General features: G+C 36.9%; 1 protein-coding gene across 1 annotated transcript; it reads right to left on the reverse strand.

Moving 5' to 3' along the window:
* Positions 1-15,387: 15,387 nt before the first annotated feature.
* LOC128540397 (receptor-type tyrosine-protein phosphatase eta-like) lies at positions 15,388-17,452 on the reverse strand. Its single transcript, XM_053510718.1, has 5 exons — positions 17,434-17,452; positions 17,052-17,312; positions 16,576-16,839; positions 16,215-16,481; positions 15,388-15,738 (listed from the first exon to the last, which is right to left on the reverse strand). The coding sequence occupies exons 1-5, from the start codon at positions 17,450-17,452 to the stop codon at positions 15,422-15,424; spliced, it is 1,128 nt and encodes a 375-aa protein (XP_053366693.1). The 3' UTR covers positions 15,388-15,421.
* Between the last annotated feature and the right edge of the window lie 34 nt (positions 17,453-17,486).

Consider the following 17,486-nt stretch of genomic DNA (forward strand, 5'->3'; position numbering starts at 1 on the left):
ATATCGTATGGAGAAAATTTATTCGTTTTTTTCATTCTATTTGAAACTTCTGAACGTCTTGGATGGAGCAGGAGCAGCGATTTAGTTCTAAACTAGCTTCCGTGAAATTATCGCTAAAACAATATTGTGTTTGAATAAATTAGATCTACCACAGCAGAAAAAAAACTATGCTATGTCATAACCGAAGCAAACACCACGATTATGCCTCGTTTCGTTCGACAGGAACGTGGTTCACTTGGCCGCGGTGTATTATAAACCTGCGGAATGTTTCACTGTTTATGCGCACATAAGATTCATGTAATAAAAGCGAGTGAAATGTGGAAGTGATGTGTGGCCACTCAATGAGAACTAAACCAAAGATTTCGGTAACTACACTGAGTGTATAGTGACACTAAACAGCTGAACAACTTTATCGTTTACCTCTGAGAAAAAAAAGCTGTATTTTGTTTGTTTATATTTAGAATTTTTATAACAGTACAAGCAGACACACACACATACACACACCTCCCCTGAGCCCATGGTAAATATGAAGGTAAAACAGTAGCAAAACCCGAGAGCTTGCAAAATCTAATGTGAGAACTTGTAAAATTAATATTTGTATTTGTAAGTTGAAATTTATACTCACAGCTCTGATGTGAAAATAATGAATTTTCTCGAAACGTTATAAAATAAAGTAAAGCTAAATCCTCTAAATCTACTTATAAAATATCGCTGATTATCAACGCCAGAATGAATGGCGAATTGTCAATATTTCACGGATATATATATATATATATATATCTATAAACTGCATATATGGAATGAAACCTGAGACAGTTACATATACACACTGAATGACGCATAGATATTATGCGCGATTCCTAGCGCCATCTGCTGAGAGAAATGAGAATCGCAAGTTGGAAAAGGCAGGAAACGGCATGACCGGGGCGCAGCTGTCAGCGATTTTACGTAAATAAGAGCAAAATAGCTTTATATTGGCTTTTACTGGTGCGATTTTGAAAATGTAAGCATATAGGGTGATTAAGCTTACAGATCTAGGAAAAGTCATGGAAGGAGGGTCCTGGAATTTGATCGAGTGTAAAGTTTTTTTTTTTTTTTACCCCCTTGCGGTCAAATGACCGCTGCTCGGCGTTTCTACTGCTAACTGTTTAGTATAATAAATTGTGTGATTAAAGGTACTATGGTAAACAATGCATAAGTTTAACATGTGTGAAATGCCTAAAATAATAGCATTACCTTTGAGAATTTATATCCTGACTAACATTAAAAAAATAGTCAATTGAAACATAAACTTAATACTAAAGAACTATGAAAATGAAGAAACTTCTACCCACTTTCTACCAACCCATCCATGATCTGGTTATGTTATGTTATTACTCATGGCATAAATGGGCTTCAAGGTCATATTTATACACTAAACTAGTCAGAGGCGATTAAAAACAGCTAAAAACAATTTTTTTAGTCATCTTCAATAAGCATGTTATGTTTAGAGTCGTGGTGGCGCCAAAGTCTTTGCTTAGAAAAACGAGTACAGCATGGAAATACACTCAACTGTAGATGGGATGACAGTAAATTGTTGGGCATCATGCACACACATTCACAGAAGCAATTAAGTTTAGCCAGTCACCCCACACAAATGGTTTGTGAAGATTGGAAAAAACAGGGAAACCTGGATATAACCATGCAGATACACGGAGAACATGCATACAGTAGAAACTTCACAAAGACAGTAAGCTGAAGACAGCTACCTGCTGCACCATTATGCAGCCATAACAGCAAATTACTTACGATATTCAGCTTTTACTTATTAACTTATGTCTTACTTGTGTAGGCAGATGTGCAGCTGTAATTTCCTTCTGTTTTATAATCTCCAGCAACTGCAAACACTCTAAACGCGTACTGCACTCCAGGAGTCAGATCAGTTATGTTAATTATAGTGCTTACAGCAGTTGTATTAATTATTGTACTGTTTTTCTCATATTGGATTACATAATAAGAGATTTTCCCCGTTGACTGAAGCCAGGACAGTAATATAGAGGAGGTTGTAACATTAACTGCTGTAAGATTGCTAACAGTGTCAGGCTCTGTGAAGGCAAAAGAAATCCATTAACGTTAACTTTGTTCAAAAATTCCTTTTGTTATCCAGTGAGAAGACAAAACATATTCTCTGAAACATACTTGTATAAGCTGAATGATCAATCACTTCTCCTTCTGTAGTATTATCTGCAGCAACAGCAGATATGAGGAAGGTGTAACTGACTCCAGGATTGAGATCAGTAAAGTTAAAATAAGTGTTTGAGGTTATTAAATTCAAAGTGATGCTCTCATTGCTCCACTGTACTTTAAAGAAAGATCTTTTTCCTTTTGGTTCAGTCCAGTTTAGAAACACTGAGCTTGTTGTAATTTCAGTCACATTGAGGTCGCGTGCAACATCAGGCTCTGTGAGTACAGGTTAGAGACCATTACAAACAGCAAATAACAAATATCATGCATTCAGTCATCTTCAGTAAGCCCCTTATTATGTTTAGGGTCATGGTGGATCTGAAGCCTATGCTTAGAAAAACGAGTACAAAAAAAAAACACTCTAGGTGGGGTACCAGCACATTTTATGGCACTACGCATATACAATACATTAAACACACAGGTGTGTGCACACACACAGAGGCAATAAATAATAGCCAGTCAAGCTACAAGCATGACGTTGGGAGGAAGGATGAAACATAGAAACCTTGGAATAACTATGCATAGAGAACATGCATAGAGTGGAAACTCCATAAAGACAGTAAACTGAACACAGCATGTAACTGTGAACATCACATAACACTACCTGCTACACATCCATGTGTGAGGGTTCACCATTAAAGGGCAATGTTTTGTGTTTGTAGTTTTTGTTGGTAGACTCAGTTTCCCAGAAGGCACCTCGGTCAGGTGATGCGGGTGCTCACCTGAATGAGGTAGCTCATTAGTTACGGTATAAATAGCTGATTGTTCTGGGAAACTGGGTCGAGCATTAATTTCAGTTCTGGTAAGTGGGTATTTGTTTTGTCTGGTTATGTTCTGTTTTTAGTTTGTTTAGTTTTAGTTGGCATTTGGTTTCTGAAGCTCTTTAAGTTAAGTTTGCATCTGTCTTAATTTATGTCTTAAAATGTCTCTTTGTCTCTGTGTCTCCTAGCAGAATTAGCCTTTAGGAGAATTAGCCTCTTGTATATTTACCCCCATGTGTAAGTAACCTCCTTTGCATGTTTAGTTCTTAGTCTGTATGAATACTAACCAGTGCACTACTAACCTGCTTAGATCATAGTCTGTTTAGCTACTAACTTGCTTAGCCACTAACCTTTAGAGTTCTTAGTTTCATACCTAGTCTGCTGTGCCCCTTGTCTGTTTGTCTCTTGGGTTTTTGGCTACTAGCCAGTTTAGCAATTAGTCTGTTTAGCTACTATCTAGCTTAACAGCTAATGTGCAGAACTGCTAGTAGGCTTAGCCAAGTCTGTCATGTGTGTGTGTTTAGCCTCTTGCATGTATAGTCCCTTGTGTTTAGTCCCCTAGTCTGTTCAGTGTGTCTTGTCTCGTCTGGTTTGTATCCCTTGTCTGTGTATTAGTTGATTATTTGGTTTTGTTTCTAGCATGCTCCAAGGTAAAGCCAACATCCTTTGTTCATGTTTTGTTTGGTTTATTATTAAAAAGACTGTTTCACCTCATCCCCTCTGCGCCTTTCCCTCACCTTCATGCCCACAGTCCTACACCAACAGTACGTGACACCGTGCAGCTCTAATAGCCAATAGTTATTACGTTCAGCTCCCACTTCTAAAATGTCTTACTTGTGTAGGCAGATGTGCAGCTGTAATTTCCTTCAGTTTTATTATCTCCAGCAACTGCAAAGACTCTGAATGTGTACTGCACTCCAGGAGTCAGATCAGTTATGTTAATCATGGTGCTTTCAGCAGTGTTATTGATTGTTGTACTGTTATTCTCATATTGGATTACATAATGAGAGATTTCCCCCAATGACTGAGTCCAGGACAGTAATATAGAGGAGGTTGTAACATTAACTACTGTAAGATTGCTAACAGTGTCAGGCTCTGTGAAGGCAAAAGAAACCCATTAACATTAACTTTGTTCAGAAATTCCTTTTGTTATTCAGTAAGAAGACGAAACAAATTCTCTAAAACATACTTGTATAAGCTGAAAGACCAATCGCTTCTCCTTCTGTTATATTATCTGCAGCAAAAGCAGATATGAGGAAGGTGTAACTGACTCCAGGATTGAGATCAGTAATGTTAAAGGAAGTGTTTGAGGTTGTTGAATTTAAAGTGATGCTCTCATTGCTCCACTGTACTTTAAAGAAAGATCTTTTTCCTATTGGTTCAGTCCAGTCCAGAAACAATGAGTTTGTTGTGATTTCAACCACATTGAGTTCACGTGCAACATCAGGCTCTGTGAGTACAAGTTAGAGACCACAGTGTTAAGAAAATACATTAATCTACATCAAACAAAAATTATTAGTAACATAATCATAATTTGCTTAATACAGGTCTTAAAACACCAAGCTTTGTGAGTACAAGTTTGAATATATAATGATATAGTTTAAATATGATGACAGGCAAACAAAAATGTCAGCTAGAATAATACAATTTGCAAGAGTGCTTTAACTGTTTAGTATTAAAATTGTATGATTAGAGGTACTATGGTAAACAATGCATAAGTTTAACATACAGTATGTGAAATGCCTAAAATAATAGAATTACCTTTGATCATTTGTATCCTGACTTAGATTTAAAAAATGATCAATGGAAACATAAAATTAAAACTGAAAAACTATGAAAAAAAAACCTTCTACCCACTTTCTACAAACCCTTTCATGATCTGGTTATGTTATGTTATTACTCATGGCATAAACGGACTTTAAGGTCATATTTAAACGGTACACTAAACTGGTTAGAAGCCATTACAGACAGTTAAAGACTAATTTCATGCATTCAGACATCTTCAATAAGCATCTTATATTCAGCGTCGTGGTGGATCCAAAGTCTTTGGTGAGAAAAATGAGTACAAGATGGAAATACACTTTAGATGGGATGGCAGTAAATTGTTGGGCACCACGCACACACACACACACACACACACACACACACACACACACACACACACATTCAGAGGGGGAATTAAGTTTAGCCAGTCAACCCACACAATTGCCCTTTTTTTGCATTTGGAAGAAATTGGGAAACCTAAAAGTAACCATGCAGATAAACTGAGAACATGCATCCAGTAGAAACTTCACAAAGACAAAACCCTGAACACAGCATGGAACTGTGAACATCATATAACACTACCTACTACATCACCATGTAGCCATAACAGCAAATTACTTACAATTTTCAGCTTTAACATATTAACTAATGTCTTACTTGTGTAGGCAGATATGCAGTCATAAATTCCTTCTGTTTTATTATCTCCAGCAACTGCAAACCCTGTGAACATGTACTGCACTCCAGGAGTCAGATCAGTTATGTTAATCATGGTGTTTTCTGCAGTGTTATTGATTGCTGTATTGTTATTCTCATATTGGATTACATAATAAGAGATTTTCCCCATTGACTGAGTCCAGGACAGTAATATAGAGGAGGTTGTAACATTAACTGCTGTAAAATTGCCAACAGTGTCCGGCTCTGTGAAGGCAAAAGAAACCCATTAACATTAACTTTGTTCAGAAATTCCTTTTGTTATTCAGTAAGAAGACGAAACAAATTCTCTAAAACATACTTGTATAAGCTGAAAGACCAATCGCTTCTCCTTCTGTTATATTATCTGCAGCAACAGCAGATATGAGGAAGGTGTAATTGACTCCTGGATTGAGATCAGTAATGTTAAAGGAAGTGTTGGAGGTTGTTGAATTTAAAGAAATGCTGCCATCGCCCCACTGGACTTTAAAGAAAGATCTTTTTCCTATTGGTTCAGTCCAGTTCAGAAACAATGAGCTTGTTGTAATTTCAGTCACATTGAGGTCACGTGCAACATCAGGCTCTGTGAGTACAGGTTAGAGACCATTACAAACAGCTAATAACAAATTTCATGCATTCTGTCATCTTCAGTAAGCATGTAATGATGTTCAGGGTCATGGTGAATTTAAATTCTGGAACATGAACACCATGTAACACTACCTGTCGCACCACCATGCAGCAATAATGGAAAATTACTTATTATATTCTGCCAGTATTTTTAACTATGTCTTACTTGTGTAGGCAGATTTGCAGATGTAAATTCCTTCAGTTTTATTATCTCCAGCAACTGCAAACACTGTGAACGTGTACTGCACTCCAGGAGTCAGATCAGTTATGTTTATCATGGTGCTTTCAGCAGTGTTATTGATTGCTGTACTGTTATTCTCATATTGGATTACATAATAAGAGATTTCCCCCATTGACTGAGTCCAGGACAGTAATATAGAGGAGGTTGTAACATTAACTACTGTAAGATTGCTAACAGTGTCAGGCTCTGTGAAGGCAAAAGAAACCCATAAAGTTTACATAAACTTTGTTCAGAAATTTCTTTTGTCATCCAGGGAGAAGACAAAACATATTCTCTAAAACATACTTGTGTAAGATGAAAGATCAATCGCTTTTCCTTCTGTTATATTATCTGCAGCAACAGCAGATATGAGAAAGGTGTAATTGACTCCTGGATTGAGATCAGTAAGGTTAAAGGAAGTGTTGGAGGTTGTTGAATTTAAAATGATGCTGCCATCGCCCCACTGGACTTTAAAGAAAGATCTTTTTCCTATTGGTTCAGTCCAGTTCAGAAACAATGAGCTTGTTGTAATTTCAGTCACACTGAGGTCACGTGCAACAGAAGGCTCTGTAAGTACAAGTTAGAGACAATTACAAACAGCTAATAACAAATTTCATGCATTCAGGAATCTTCGGGTAATTAATGTGTAATAACTCCAGAATTTTATATGGACCCCCACTGCTGCAGGCACCCTTAATCAAACAGCATTCTATTTTAAAGTAATATGCCATATTTACAAATTGTGTGCTGTTATAAGCATTAAATTTATAAACATGACCATGCTTTCTGGTTTAATGGTTGCTCTATGCAACACCAAAACCCCGTACACAGCCGTCAAAAGGTACTAAAGGTACAAAAAGTGTTCACACACATATACTTAACAATAATAAAGTAAAAGGTTTGTGTCAAGATTGTGCCACCTTTATGCAACACTGAAACTGCCCAATCAAAGTTTCCTCAATCAAAGTTTTGAGTGAGAAAAAAAGGGTTCAATCCTGGCTTTACTAGCACAGGGATGCAGTGAGTATCAGGTTACTTCCATCCGCCAAATTTCAAACAGCAGTGCAGAAAAAAAACAAGATCAAACAGCAAACAATGGGGACAACAAAGCTACGAAAGGGCAAAAACGAATTTCTGCTGATATGGATGACCACAAACTTATTCGAATGTCACTTAACAATCATAGGGTGACATCAGTGACCTTCAAACACAGTGGCAAACTTAAGCTGAGCTGAAGTACATGGTCAGGCCGAGGCTCCTATAGTCAGAGTTAAAGTCAAGCAAAGCCAGAAAAATAGCCTTTTGTAAATGAGAAGCAGAGAAGAGCTAGGCTAAGGGTAAAAAGGAAAACACAGGAATTGAGCCATAGAGAAGTTTTGTGGTGAAGTGTAGTGAATGTTCTTTAGTAACTGTACACTACCTGTACTGTACTATCTTAATTTAAGATATTTCTTTAAAGTATATGTTTTGTTGTTTATTGTTTTGTAGTATTTAGTATTTGGTGCATTTAGGAGTGTAATTTCTTTTTTGGGAACTCGTGCAACATTTCTTAATAAACCATACAGTACACTTGAGTTGTACTAGTGTTGAAGTGAAGGTGGACCAACTGGAAGTTAAAACCTGGCAAATGAAAATGTTACCTAGAGTACTAAGATTTGTAATAAAGGGTTGCCTGTCTTGTATATATATATATATAAAATGATTAAACATACAGTATGTTTAACAATACATTAATTTAACATACTGTAATATGTTAAATTAATGTATTGTGTAATAAAAAAACAAACAATGGCCACTGAGCATCTGAATTCAGACTAAGCTTAAAAGGAACGAAGAGGTTAGTGGATACATGAACGATGACTTTAAAAGAAATTGGAGCTGAAAAAAAAAAACTTATGGAAATGTTGAAATTATAAGTTATGCTATTACTCATGGCAAACTTTGTGTACTTTTAAATGTACTGCATTTGGAAGTCAGATTAGTTTGTATTTTAATGCTCTCAGTAGTCTTTAAAAAAGTAATACCAAAAATCTGATATTGGGTTACATAATATATTTCCAGATAGGCTCTGTCTACTGCAGCAATACAATGCAGGATTTACCACTAACTGTTACGAGACTGATAACAGTGTCGAGCTCTGTGAAGGTAAAAGAAGACCATTTACATGACGACTGACATACTGACATGATAAACCTTAGAAACATACTTGTGTAAGCTGAAAGATCAATCGCTTCTCCTTCTGTTATATTATCTGCAGCAACAGCAGATATGAGGAAAGTGTAACTGACTCCAGGATTGAGATCAGTAATGTTAAAGGAAGTGTTTGAGGTTGTTGAATTTAAAGTGATGCTGCTATTGCTCCACTTTACTTTAAAAAAAGATCTTTTTCCTAGCGGTTCAGTCCAGTTCAGTAACAATGAGCTTGTTGTAATTTCAATCACACCAAGGTAACTTGCAACATCAGGTTCTGTACAGGTTAGAGAACATTACAAACAGCTAATAAACAAATTGTATGCATTCAGAAAGCATGTTACTGTATGTTCAGAGTCGTGGTTAATACAAAGTCTATACTGAGAAAAACGAGGACGAAACAAAAAATACACTCTAGATGGCATGCCAGTATACTGTATGGCACAATGCACACACACACACACACACACATACAGACAATTACGATTAAACAGTCAACCCACACAAATGACTTTCAGGAGGAAACGGGAAATTCTGGTAATAACCATGCAGATACATGGAGGACGTGCATACAGTAGAAATTCCACTTTTACAACAAACTAAACACAGCATGGAACTGTGAGCATCATGTAACACTACCTGCTGCACCCTCATGGAGCTCCAGTAGCAAATTACTTATGATATTAATTTATTACTTCTAACATGTCTTACTTGTATAGGCAGATATGCAGTTGTAATTTCCTTTTGTTTTATTATCTCCAGCAACTGCAAACACTCTGAATGTGTACTGCACTCCAGGAGTCAGATCAGTTATGTTAATCATGGTGCTTTCAGCAGTGTTATTGATTGCTGTACTGTTATTCTCATATTTGAATACATAATAAGAGATTTTCCCCATTGACTGAGTCCAGGACAGTAATATAGAGGAGGTTGTAACATTAACTACTGTAAGATTGCTAACAGTGTCAGGCTCTGTGAAGGCAAAAGAAACCCATAAAGTTTACATTAACTTTGTTCAGAAATTCCTTTTGTCATTCAGGAAGAAGACAAAACATATTCTCTAAAACATACTTGTATAAGCTGAAAGACCAATCACTTCTCCTTCTGTTATATTATCTGCAGCAACAGCAGATATGAGGAAGGTGTAACTGACTCCAGGTTTAAGATCAGTAATGTTAAAGGAAGTGTTGGAGGTTGTTGAATTTAAAGTCACACTCTCATTGCTCCACTGTACTTTAAACAAAGATTTTTTTCCTATCGGTTCAATCCATTTCAGAAACACTGAGCTTGTTGTAATTTCAGTCACACTGAGGTCACGTGCAACAGAAGGCTCTGTGAGTACAGGTTATAGACCATTACAAACAGCTTATAACAAATTTCATGCATGCAGACAACTTTATTAAGCACTTTTTCACGTTCGGGGTCGTGGTGGATCTGAAGCCTATGCTGAGGAAAACGGGTAAGCGATGGAAATACAGTGAAACCTTGAATTACGAGCATAATTCGTTCCGGATATCAAAACTCGTATCAAAATTCGTATTTGTATATCACAAAACACTCGTAAATTAAAGTGAATTTCCCCATAAGAAATAATGAAAATTATTCATTCCACAACCCAAAAGAATAAATACATAAAATTAATTAATACAGTACAAAATATAAAATAAAAATAATATAAATTAATCTGCACTTTAGTTTAAGTGTTTTAGTTAGTGTTCGTGTGTGCACAGTGCTGAGTATGTGTGTGTGATTGTGTGTGCGTTCGTCATCCCACACACACTAACGGAAAAACTGCCTGATCAGAAAAATTAACTAGAAAAATCTGACACTCGAGTACGTGCACATACTAATAGACACACTGCTGTAAAGTTAAAATAAAACAAATTAATATAAAATTGCTGTGTTAACACGTCATTGGGTGGTTTATGCTGGGTCAAAATTCTGGGTTATTTCGGGTACTTAAAACACATTGTTTTGTTGCCCATGTTGGATCATAGGATATATAGTGAGTCATTTACAAATGTACACCTGGTTGGGTTATTTTGACCCAACAACTGGTTTATTCTTTATTCTTTGGTTTCTTCAACTCTACAAGTGTAGAGTTGTTTGGGCAAGAATGTGTTTGTATACAGCTCAAAACCTCCATCGGTTATTAAAGATGGCGTCTATTTAGAAAAAATGCCACAAAGTTTCCGGAGATTTAAGCTTCAGTAAATCTCATGACGCTCTGCGCATAACACCGTGACAACGCAGTCTCATTTTTTAAGCCTCAGAATTTCTAAACGTGGGCTTATGTTGTTTACTTACTGTACAATATTTCTTAATTTAATTTAAATGAGGTTTGATCCTCCTCTTTAACTTCCTACCAGTCTAATCAGCACTCAGCCGCATGCTAAAGTAAAAAAAAATGGGGGAGAAAAACAGCAAGGAGACTGACTCTGGCAATTTTAATAATTCTTTGATAAATTAGTGATTTCTTTGTGATGAAGGTCATCTCCGCACCAATGGACACACCTATAATTCACTTTTCATACGACTTCCATAATCTAAAATTTTTTTTATTAGTTTATATAAAAGCAGCCATTTCGCTTTCTATAAGTATATATTTTTCCGTCTGTGAGGCGAGTATACACGGAGCATTTCGGTTCATTTTCAAGTTCACTGAAAACAATACAAAATAGCGCACCCGGTTTACTTTCATTACATTATTTTACAAAATCAAAACGTTTTTTTCGTCATTTTGAGAGCACTTTAATAAAAGTGGAGTCTTATAAAGGCTAGTTTTACTATATAGTTTTTGTACATTAATCTGGAAAACTTTTTCTGATGCATACCCAGAGTCTGTTTTCTGGCTATACTGGGGTCACTATTTATTAAAAAAAATTATGATGATCATAACAGCCTACTGCATTTCATTCTTATAATAACGCAAAAACACAAGCGGGGATAATTGACAATGACATCTGCGGACGCAGTAGCACACACACTCTTAATGGAAACACTGCTCTGTTGCGATTTTTTTAAAGGTAAAGTGCAGGTTAATTTGTTTTATTTATTTTTTTTACAGCAGTGATTCCGTTAGTTTGGGCTCAGTCCAGTGTCATTAGGGATGTTCCTTGTTAATTTTCCCATTAAAACATTGTTTATATAATGTGTGTTTGTGTGTGTGATATCACGTCAGGCTTGGCGTCAAAAAAAGAAGCGCATGCGTGATACTCAGTATTCGTAAACCAAGCTTGTTTTTCAAGTCAAAATTTATTTAGAATTCGAACATTTGCAAACCGCGTTACTCGCAATCCGAGGTTCCACTGTACTCTTTTCACCTCCAGAACATTCTATACAAACTCCTCTTTCGGGATAACTCCTACTCCTGTGCGTGCACAAACACTTACAGAAACACTTATCTGTCTGGAATTTTTTTACTTTTTTCAAAGGTAATGTACAGGTTAATTTGTTTTATTTTCACTTTTTATAATTATTTTTATGTATTTCTTTTTTTGGGCTGTGGAACAAATAATTAGAATTTCAATTATTTCTTATGGGGAAATTCGCTTTGATGTACGAGGGAATCCTAGGGAAGCTGTGCATTAGTTCATCTAAATCAGTCCAGAATTTTTCCTTCTTTTCTCTTCTAACTCACATCCTACCTGTGAGGCAAAACCACTAACAACATTGGACATCACACCATCAATTTCCAGCTTTAGACTCATACTGTAGGTTGATATGATACAGTGGAACCTTGGAGGTGAGAGAGTGGTGATTAGTGCAGATTTTAATGGACATGTTGGGAAAGGGAACAGAGGTGATGAAAGTGTGATGGGCAGGTTTGGTCTTCAGTAAAGGAACGTAGAAGGACAGATGGTGGTGGACTTTACAAAAAGTATAGAAATGGCAGTCGTAAATACTTTTTTTTAGAAGAGGCAAGACCATAGGGTGACATATACAGTACGAGTGGAGGCAGAAGCACTTAGGTGGACTACATCTTGTGTCGACGTTGTAATCTCAAAGGAGATCAGTGACTACAAAGTATTGGTAGGTGAAAGAGTAGCCAGACAACACAGGATGGTGGTGTGTAATATTACCCTGGTGGTGAGGAAGGTGAAGAGGACAATGGCAGAGCAGAGGACAAAGTGGTGGAATTTGAAAAAGAAAAAATGTTGTGCAGTTTCCAGGGAGGAGTTGAGACAGATTCTGGGTTGTCAGGAGGTGCTTCCAGTTGACTGGCTAAGGTGCTAAGGTGATCAGGGTGCTATCAGGGAGACGAGTAGGAGGTGTATCACCAGGAAAGGGAAAAGTGGACAGGGAGACTTGGTGGTGAAATGAGGAAGTCCAGGAGTGTATACATGGAAAGAGGCTAGCTAAGAAGAAGTGGGACACTGAGAGAACTGAGGAGAGTAGACAGGATTACAGAGAGATGCAGCATAAGGTGAAGGAGAGAGAGGTGGATATGTACAGGTTGGCTAGGCAAAGAGATAGAGATGGAAATTATGTGCAGCACGGTAAAGTGATTAAAGATAGGGACGGAAATGTACTGACAGGAACCAGAAGGGTGTTGGGAAGATGGAAGGAGTAATAAAAAGGGTACAATGAATGCAGTATTTGCTTTGAGGATGCTGGTGGAGAAGAACAGAGAAAATAATACATGTATGAGAGCTGTAAGACAGTGGTGAGATGTGCTGTAGGCGTGACAGAAGAGTTCAAGGTGGAGGTGGGTCTGCATTAAGGATTGGGTCTGAGCCCCTTCTTGTTTGCTATGATAATGGACCGGATGACAGATGAGGTTAGACAGGAGTCTCCATGGACAATGATGTTTGCAGATGACATTGTGCTTTGTAGCTCTAAAGGAGCTGCAGCTCATTAATCCTCAAAAGAAGAAACTACAACCTGAGGTGTCGGTCTAATAGTTAAAAACCCACAAATTCACATGCTGTCGCTGTGAGACACGGCAGTAAAATTATTATTACGGTTGAGTACTATCTGTATTTTGTATTAATCATTTATATAAATAGTTTTGGGTTGTGGAATGAATCATTAGAGTTTCCATGATTTCTTATAGGAAAGTTCACTTTGCTCAATCCAAGGGTTGACTTTACACTCTAGATGGGACACCAGGAAATTTTATGGCACCATTAACACATATACACACACACACACACACACACACACACACACACACACGCGCACACACACGCGCACACACACGCGCACACACACACACACGCACACATGCGATTAATTGGAGGAAACAGGAAAATTACTATGCAGACACATGGAGAACATGCATACAGTTGTAACTCTACAAAGACAACAACCAGAACACAGCTACCTGCTGCACCACCATGCAGCCATAACAGCAAATTATTTATGATATTCAGCCTTTACTTTGTAACTTATGTCTTAACTTGTGGAAACAGATTTGCAGCTGTTATTTCCTATTGTTTTTTTATCTCCAGCAACTGCAAACACTCTGAATGTGTACTGCACTCCAGGAGTCAGATCAGTTATGTTTATCATGGTGCTTACAGCAGTGTTATTGATTGTTGTACTGTAATTCTCATATTGAATTAAATAATGAGAGATTTTCCCTATTGACTGAGTCCAGGACAGTAATATAGAGGAGGTTGTAACATTAACTACTTTAAGATTGCTAACAGTGTCAGGCTCTGTGAAGGCAAATGAAACCCATAAACTTTACATTAACTTTCTTAAGAAATTGTTACCATCCAATGAAAAGACAAAACATATTTCATGAAACATACTTGTATAACTTGTATAAGCTAATCATAATTTGCTTAATACAGGTCTTAAAACACCAAGCTTTGTGAGTACAGGTTTAAATATATAATGATATAGTTTAAATATGATGACCTGCAAACGAAAATGTCAACTAGAATAATAAAATTTTAAATAGCGCGTTAACTGTTTAGTATTAAAATTGTATGATGAGAGGTACTATGGTGAACAATGCATAAGTTTAACATAAGTAAAATGCCTAAAATAATAGAATTACTTTTGAGCATTTGTATCCTGACTAAGATTTAAAAAATGATCAATGGAAACATAAAATTAAAACTGAAAAACTATGAAAATAAAGAAAAAACTTTTACCCACTTTCTACAAACCCTTTTATGATCTGGTTATGTTATGTTATTACTCATGGGCTTTAAGGTCATATTTATACTGTACACTAAACTGGTTAGAGGCCATTAGAAACAGTTAAAAGCAAATTTCATGCATTCAGACGTCTTCAATAAGCATCTTATATTCAGAGTCGTGGTGGATCCAAAGTCTTTGGTGAGAAAAATGAGTACAAAATAGAAATACACTTTAGATGGGATGGCAGTAAATTGTTGGGCACCATGCACGCACACACACACACACACACACACACATATTCACCGGGGGGAATTAAGTTTAGCCAGTCAACCCACACAAATGGCTTTGTTGCGTTTGGAAGAAACTGGGAAAGTAACCATGCAGATAAACTGAGAACATGCATCCAGTAGAAACTTCACAAAGACAACAACCTGAACACAGCATGGAACTGTGAACATCATGTAACACTACCTACTACACCACCATGTAGTCATAACAGCAAATTACTTACAATTTTCAGCTTTAACTTAATAACTAATGTCTTACTTGTGTAAGCAGATGTGCAGCTGTAATTTCCTTCTGTTTTATTATCTCCAGCAACTGCAAACCCTGTGAACATGTACTGCACTCCAGGAGTCAGATCAGTTATGTTAATCATGGTGTTTTCAGCAGTGTTATTGATTGTTGTATTGTTATTCTCATATTGGATTACATAATAAGAGATTTTCCCCATTGACTGAGTCCAGGACAGTAATATAGAGGAGGTTGTAACATTAACTACTGTAAGATTGCTAACAGTGTCAGGCTCTGTGAAGGCAAAAGAAACCCATAAAGTTTACATTAACTTTGTTCAGAAATTCCTTTTGTCATCCAGGGAGAAGACAAAACATATTCTCTGAAACATACTTGTATAAGCTGAAAAACCAATCACTTCTCCTTCTGTTATATTATCTGCAGCAACAGCAGATATGAGAAAGGTGTAATTGACTCCTGGTTTGAGATCAGTAATGTTAAAGGAAGTGTTTGAGGTTGTTGAATTTAAAGTAATGCTCTCATTGCTCCACTGTACTTTAAAGAAAGATCTTTTTCCTATTGGTTCAGTCCAGTCCAGAAACGATGAGCTTGTTGTAATTTCCGTCACATTGAGGTCACGTGCAACATCAGGCTCTGTGAGTACAGGTTAGAGACCATTACAAACAGCTAATAGCTTTCGTGCATTGATACATTTTTAATAAGCGCCTTTGTAATTTTCATAGTTATGGTGGATCCAAAGTCTATGTTGAGAAAAACAATACAAGATAGAAATGCACTCTAGATTGGAAGCCAGTGAATTGCAGTGTACCCACCCGCCCCAACACACACACACACACACACACACACACACACATATTTACACACAGAGCCATTTAAGGTAAACCAGTCATCACACAAGCATGACTTTGGGAGGTTGGAGGAAACACAGAAACCTGGAATTAACCATGCAGATACTTGGAAAAAATGGATACAGTAGAAACTACACAAAGACAGTAACCTGAACATAGCATGGAACTGTGAATATCATGTAACACTACCTACTGCACCACTATGTAGGTCAAATAGCAAATTACTTATAATATTCAGCTGTTAGTTCTAACATGTCTTACTTGTGTAGGCAGATATGCAGCTGGAATTTCCTTTTGTTTTATTATCTCCAGCAACTGCAAAGACTCTGAATGTGTACTGCACTCCAGGAGTCAGATCAGTTATGTTAATCATGGGGCTTTCACCAGTGTTATTAATTGTTTTCTCATACTGGATTTTCTCATATTGGATTACATAATAAGAGATTTTTCCCATTGACTGAGTCCAGGACAGTAATATAGAGGAGGTTGTAACATTAACTGCTGTAAGATTGCTAACAGTGTCAGGTCCTGTGAAGGCAAAGAAAATCTATTAACGTTAACCTAGTTCAGAAATTCCTTTTGTCATCCAGTGAGTAGACAAAACATATTCTCTGAAACATACTTGTATAAGCTGAAAGACCAATCACTTCTCCTTTTGTTATATTATCTGCAGCAACAGCAGATATGAGGAAGGTGTAACTGACTCCAGGATTGAGATCAGTAATGTTAAAGGAAGTGTTTGAGGTTGTTGTTAAATTTAAAGTGATGCTTTCATTGCTCCACTGTACTTTAAAGAAAGATCTTTTTCCTATTGGTTCAGTCCAGTTCAGAAACACTGAGCTCGTTGTAATTTCGGTCACATTGAGGTCACGTGCAACATCAGGCTCTGTGAGTACAAGTTAAAGACCATTACAAAAAGCTAATAACAAAATTCATGTATTTAGTCATCTTCATTAAGCACTTTATTATGATAAGAGTCGTGGTGAATCCAAAGTCTGGAACGTGAACACCATGTAACACTACATGCTGCACCATCATGCAGCCATAACAGCAAATTACTTATGATATACAGCTATTCATTTTTAACTTATGTCTTACTTGTGTAGGCAGATATGCAGCTGTAAATTCCTTCAGTTTTATTATCTCCAGCAACTGCAAACACTGTGAACGTGTACTGCACTCCAGGAGTCAGATCAGTTATGTTTATCATGGTGCTTTCAGCAGTGTTATTGATTGTGGCACTGTTATTCTCATATTGGATTACATAATAAAAGATTTTCCCCATTGACTGAGTCCAGGACAGTAATATAGAGGAGGTTGTAACATTAACTACTGTAAGATTGCTAACAGTGTCAGGCTCTGTGAAGGCAAAAGAAATCCATTAACGTTAACATTGTTCAGAAATTCCTTTCGTCATCCAATGAGAAGACAATTCTCTGAAACAATGAGATTGTCGTAATTTCAATCACATTGAGGTCACTTGCAACATCGGGCCCCATGATTACAGGTTAGAAAACATTACAAACAGCTAAT

The sequence above is a fragment of the Clarias gariepinus genome, chromosome 2, assembly GCF_024256425.1.
Source record: "Clarias gariepinus isolate MV-2021 ecotype Netherlands chromosome 2, CGAR_prim_01v2, whole genome shotgun sequence".
Classification (NCBI taxonomy): Eukaryota; Metazoa; Chordata; class Actinopteri; order Siluriformes; family Clariidae; genus Clarias; species Clarias gariepinus.

Bases quoted from the DNA above. Each gene is read 5' to 3' on its own strand.
- LOC128540397 (XM_053510718.1), bottom strand. The intron at 16,482-16,575 runs GTATGTTTCAGA...TTGCCTTCACAG, and splicing joins TGGTCTTTCAGCTTATACAA to GACCTGACACTGTTAGCAAT. The intron at 15,739-16,214 runs GTAAGACATGTT...CTGTACTCACAG, and splicing joins CTGCATATCTGCCTACACAA to AGCCTGATGTTGCACGTGAC.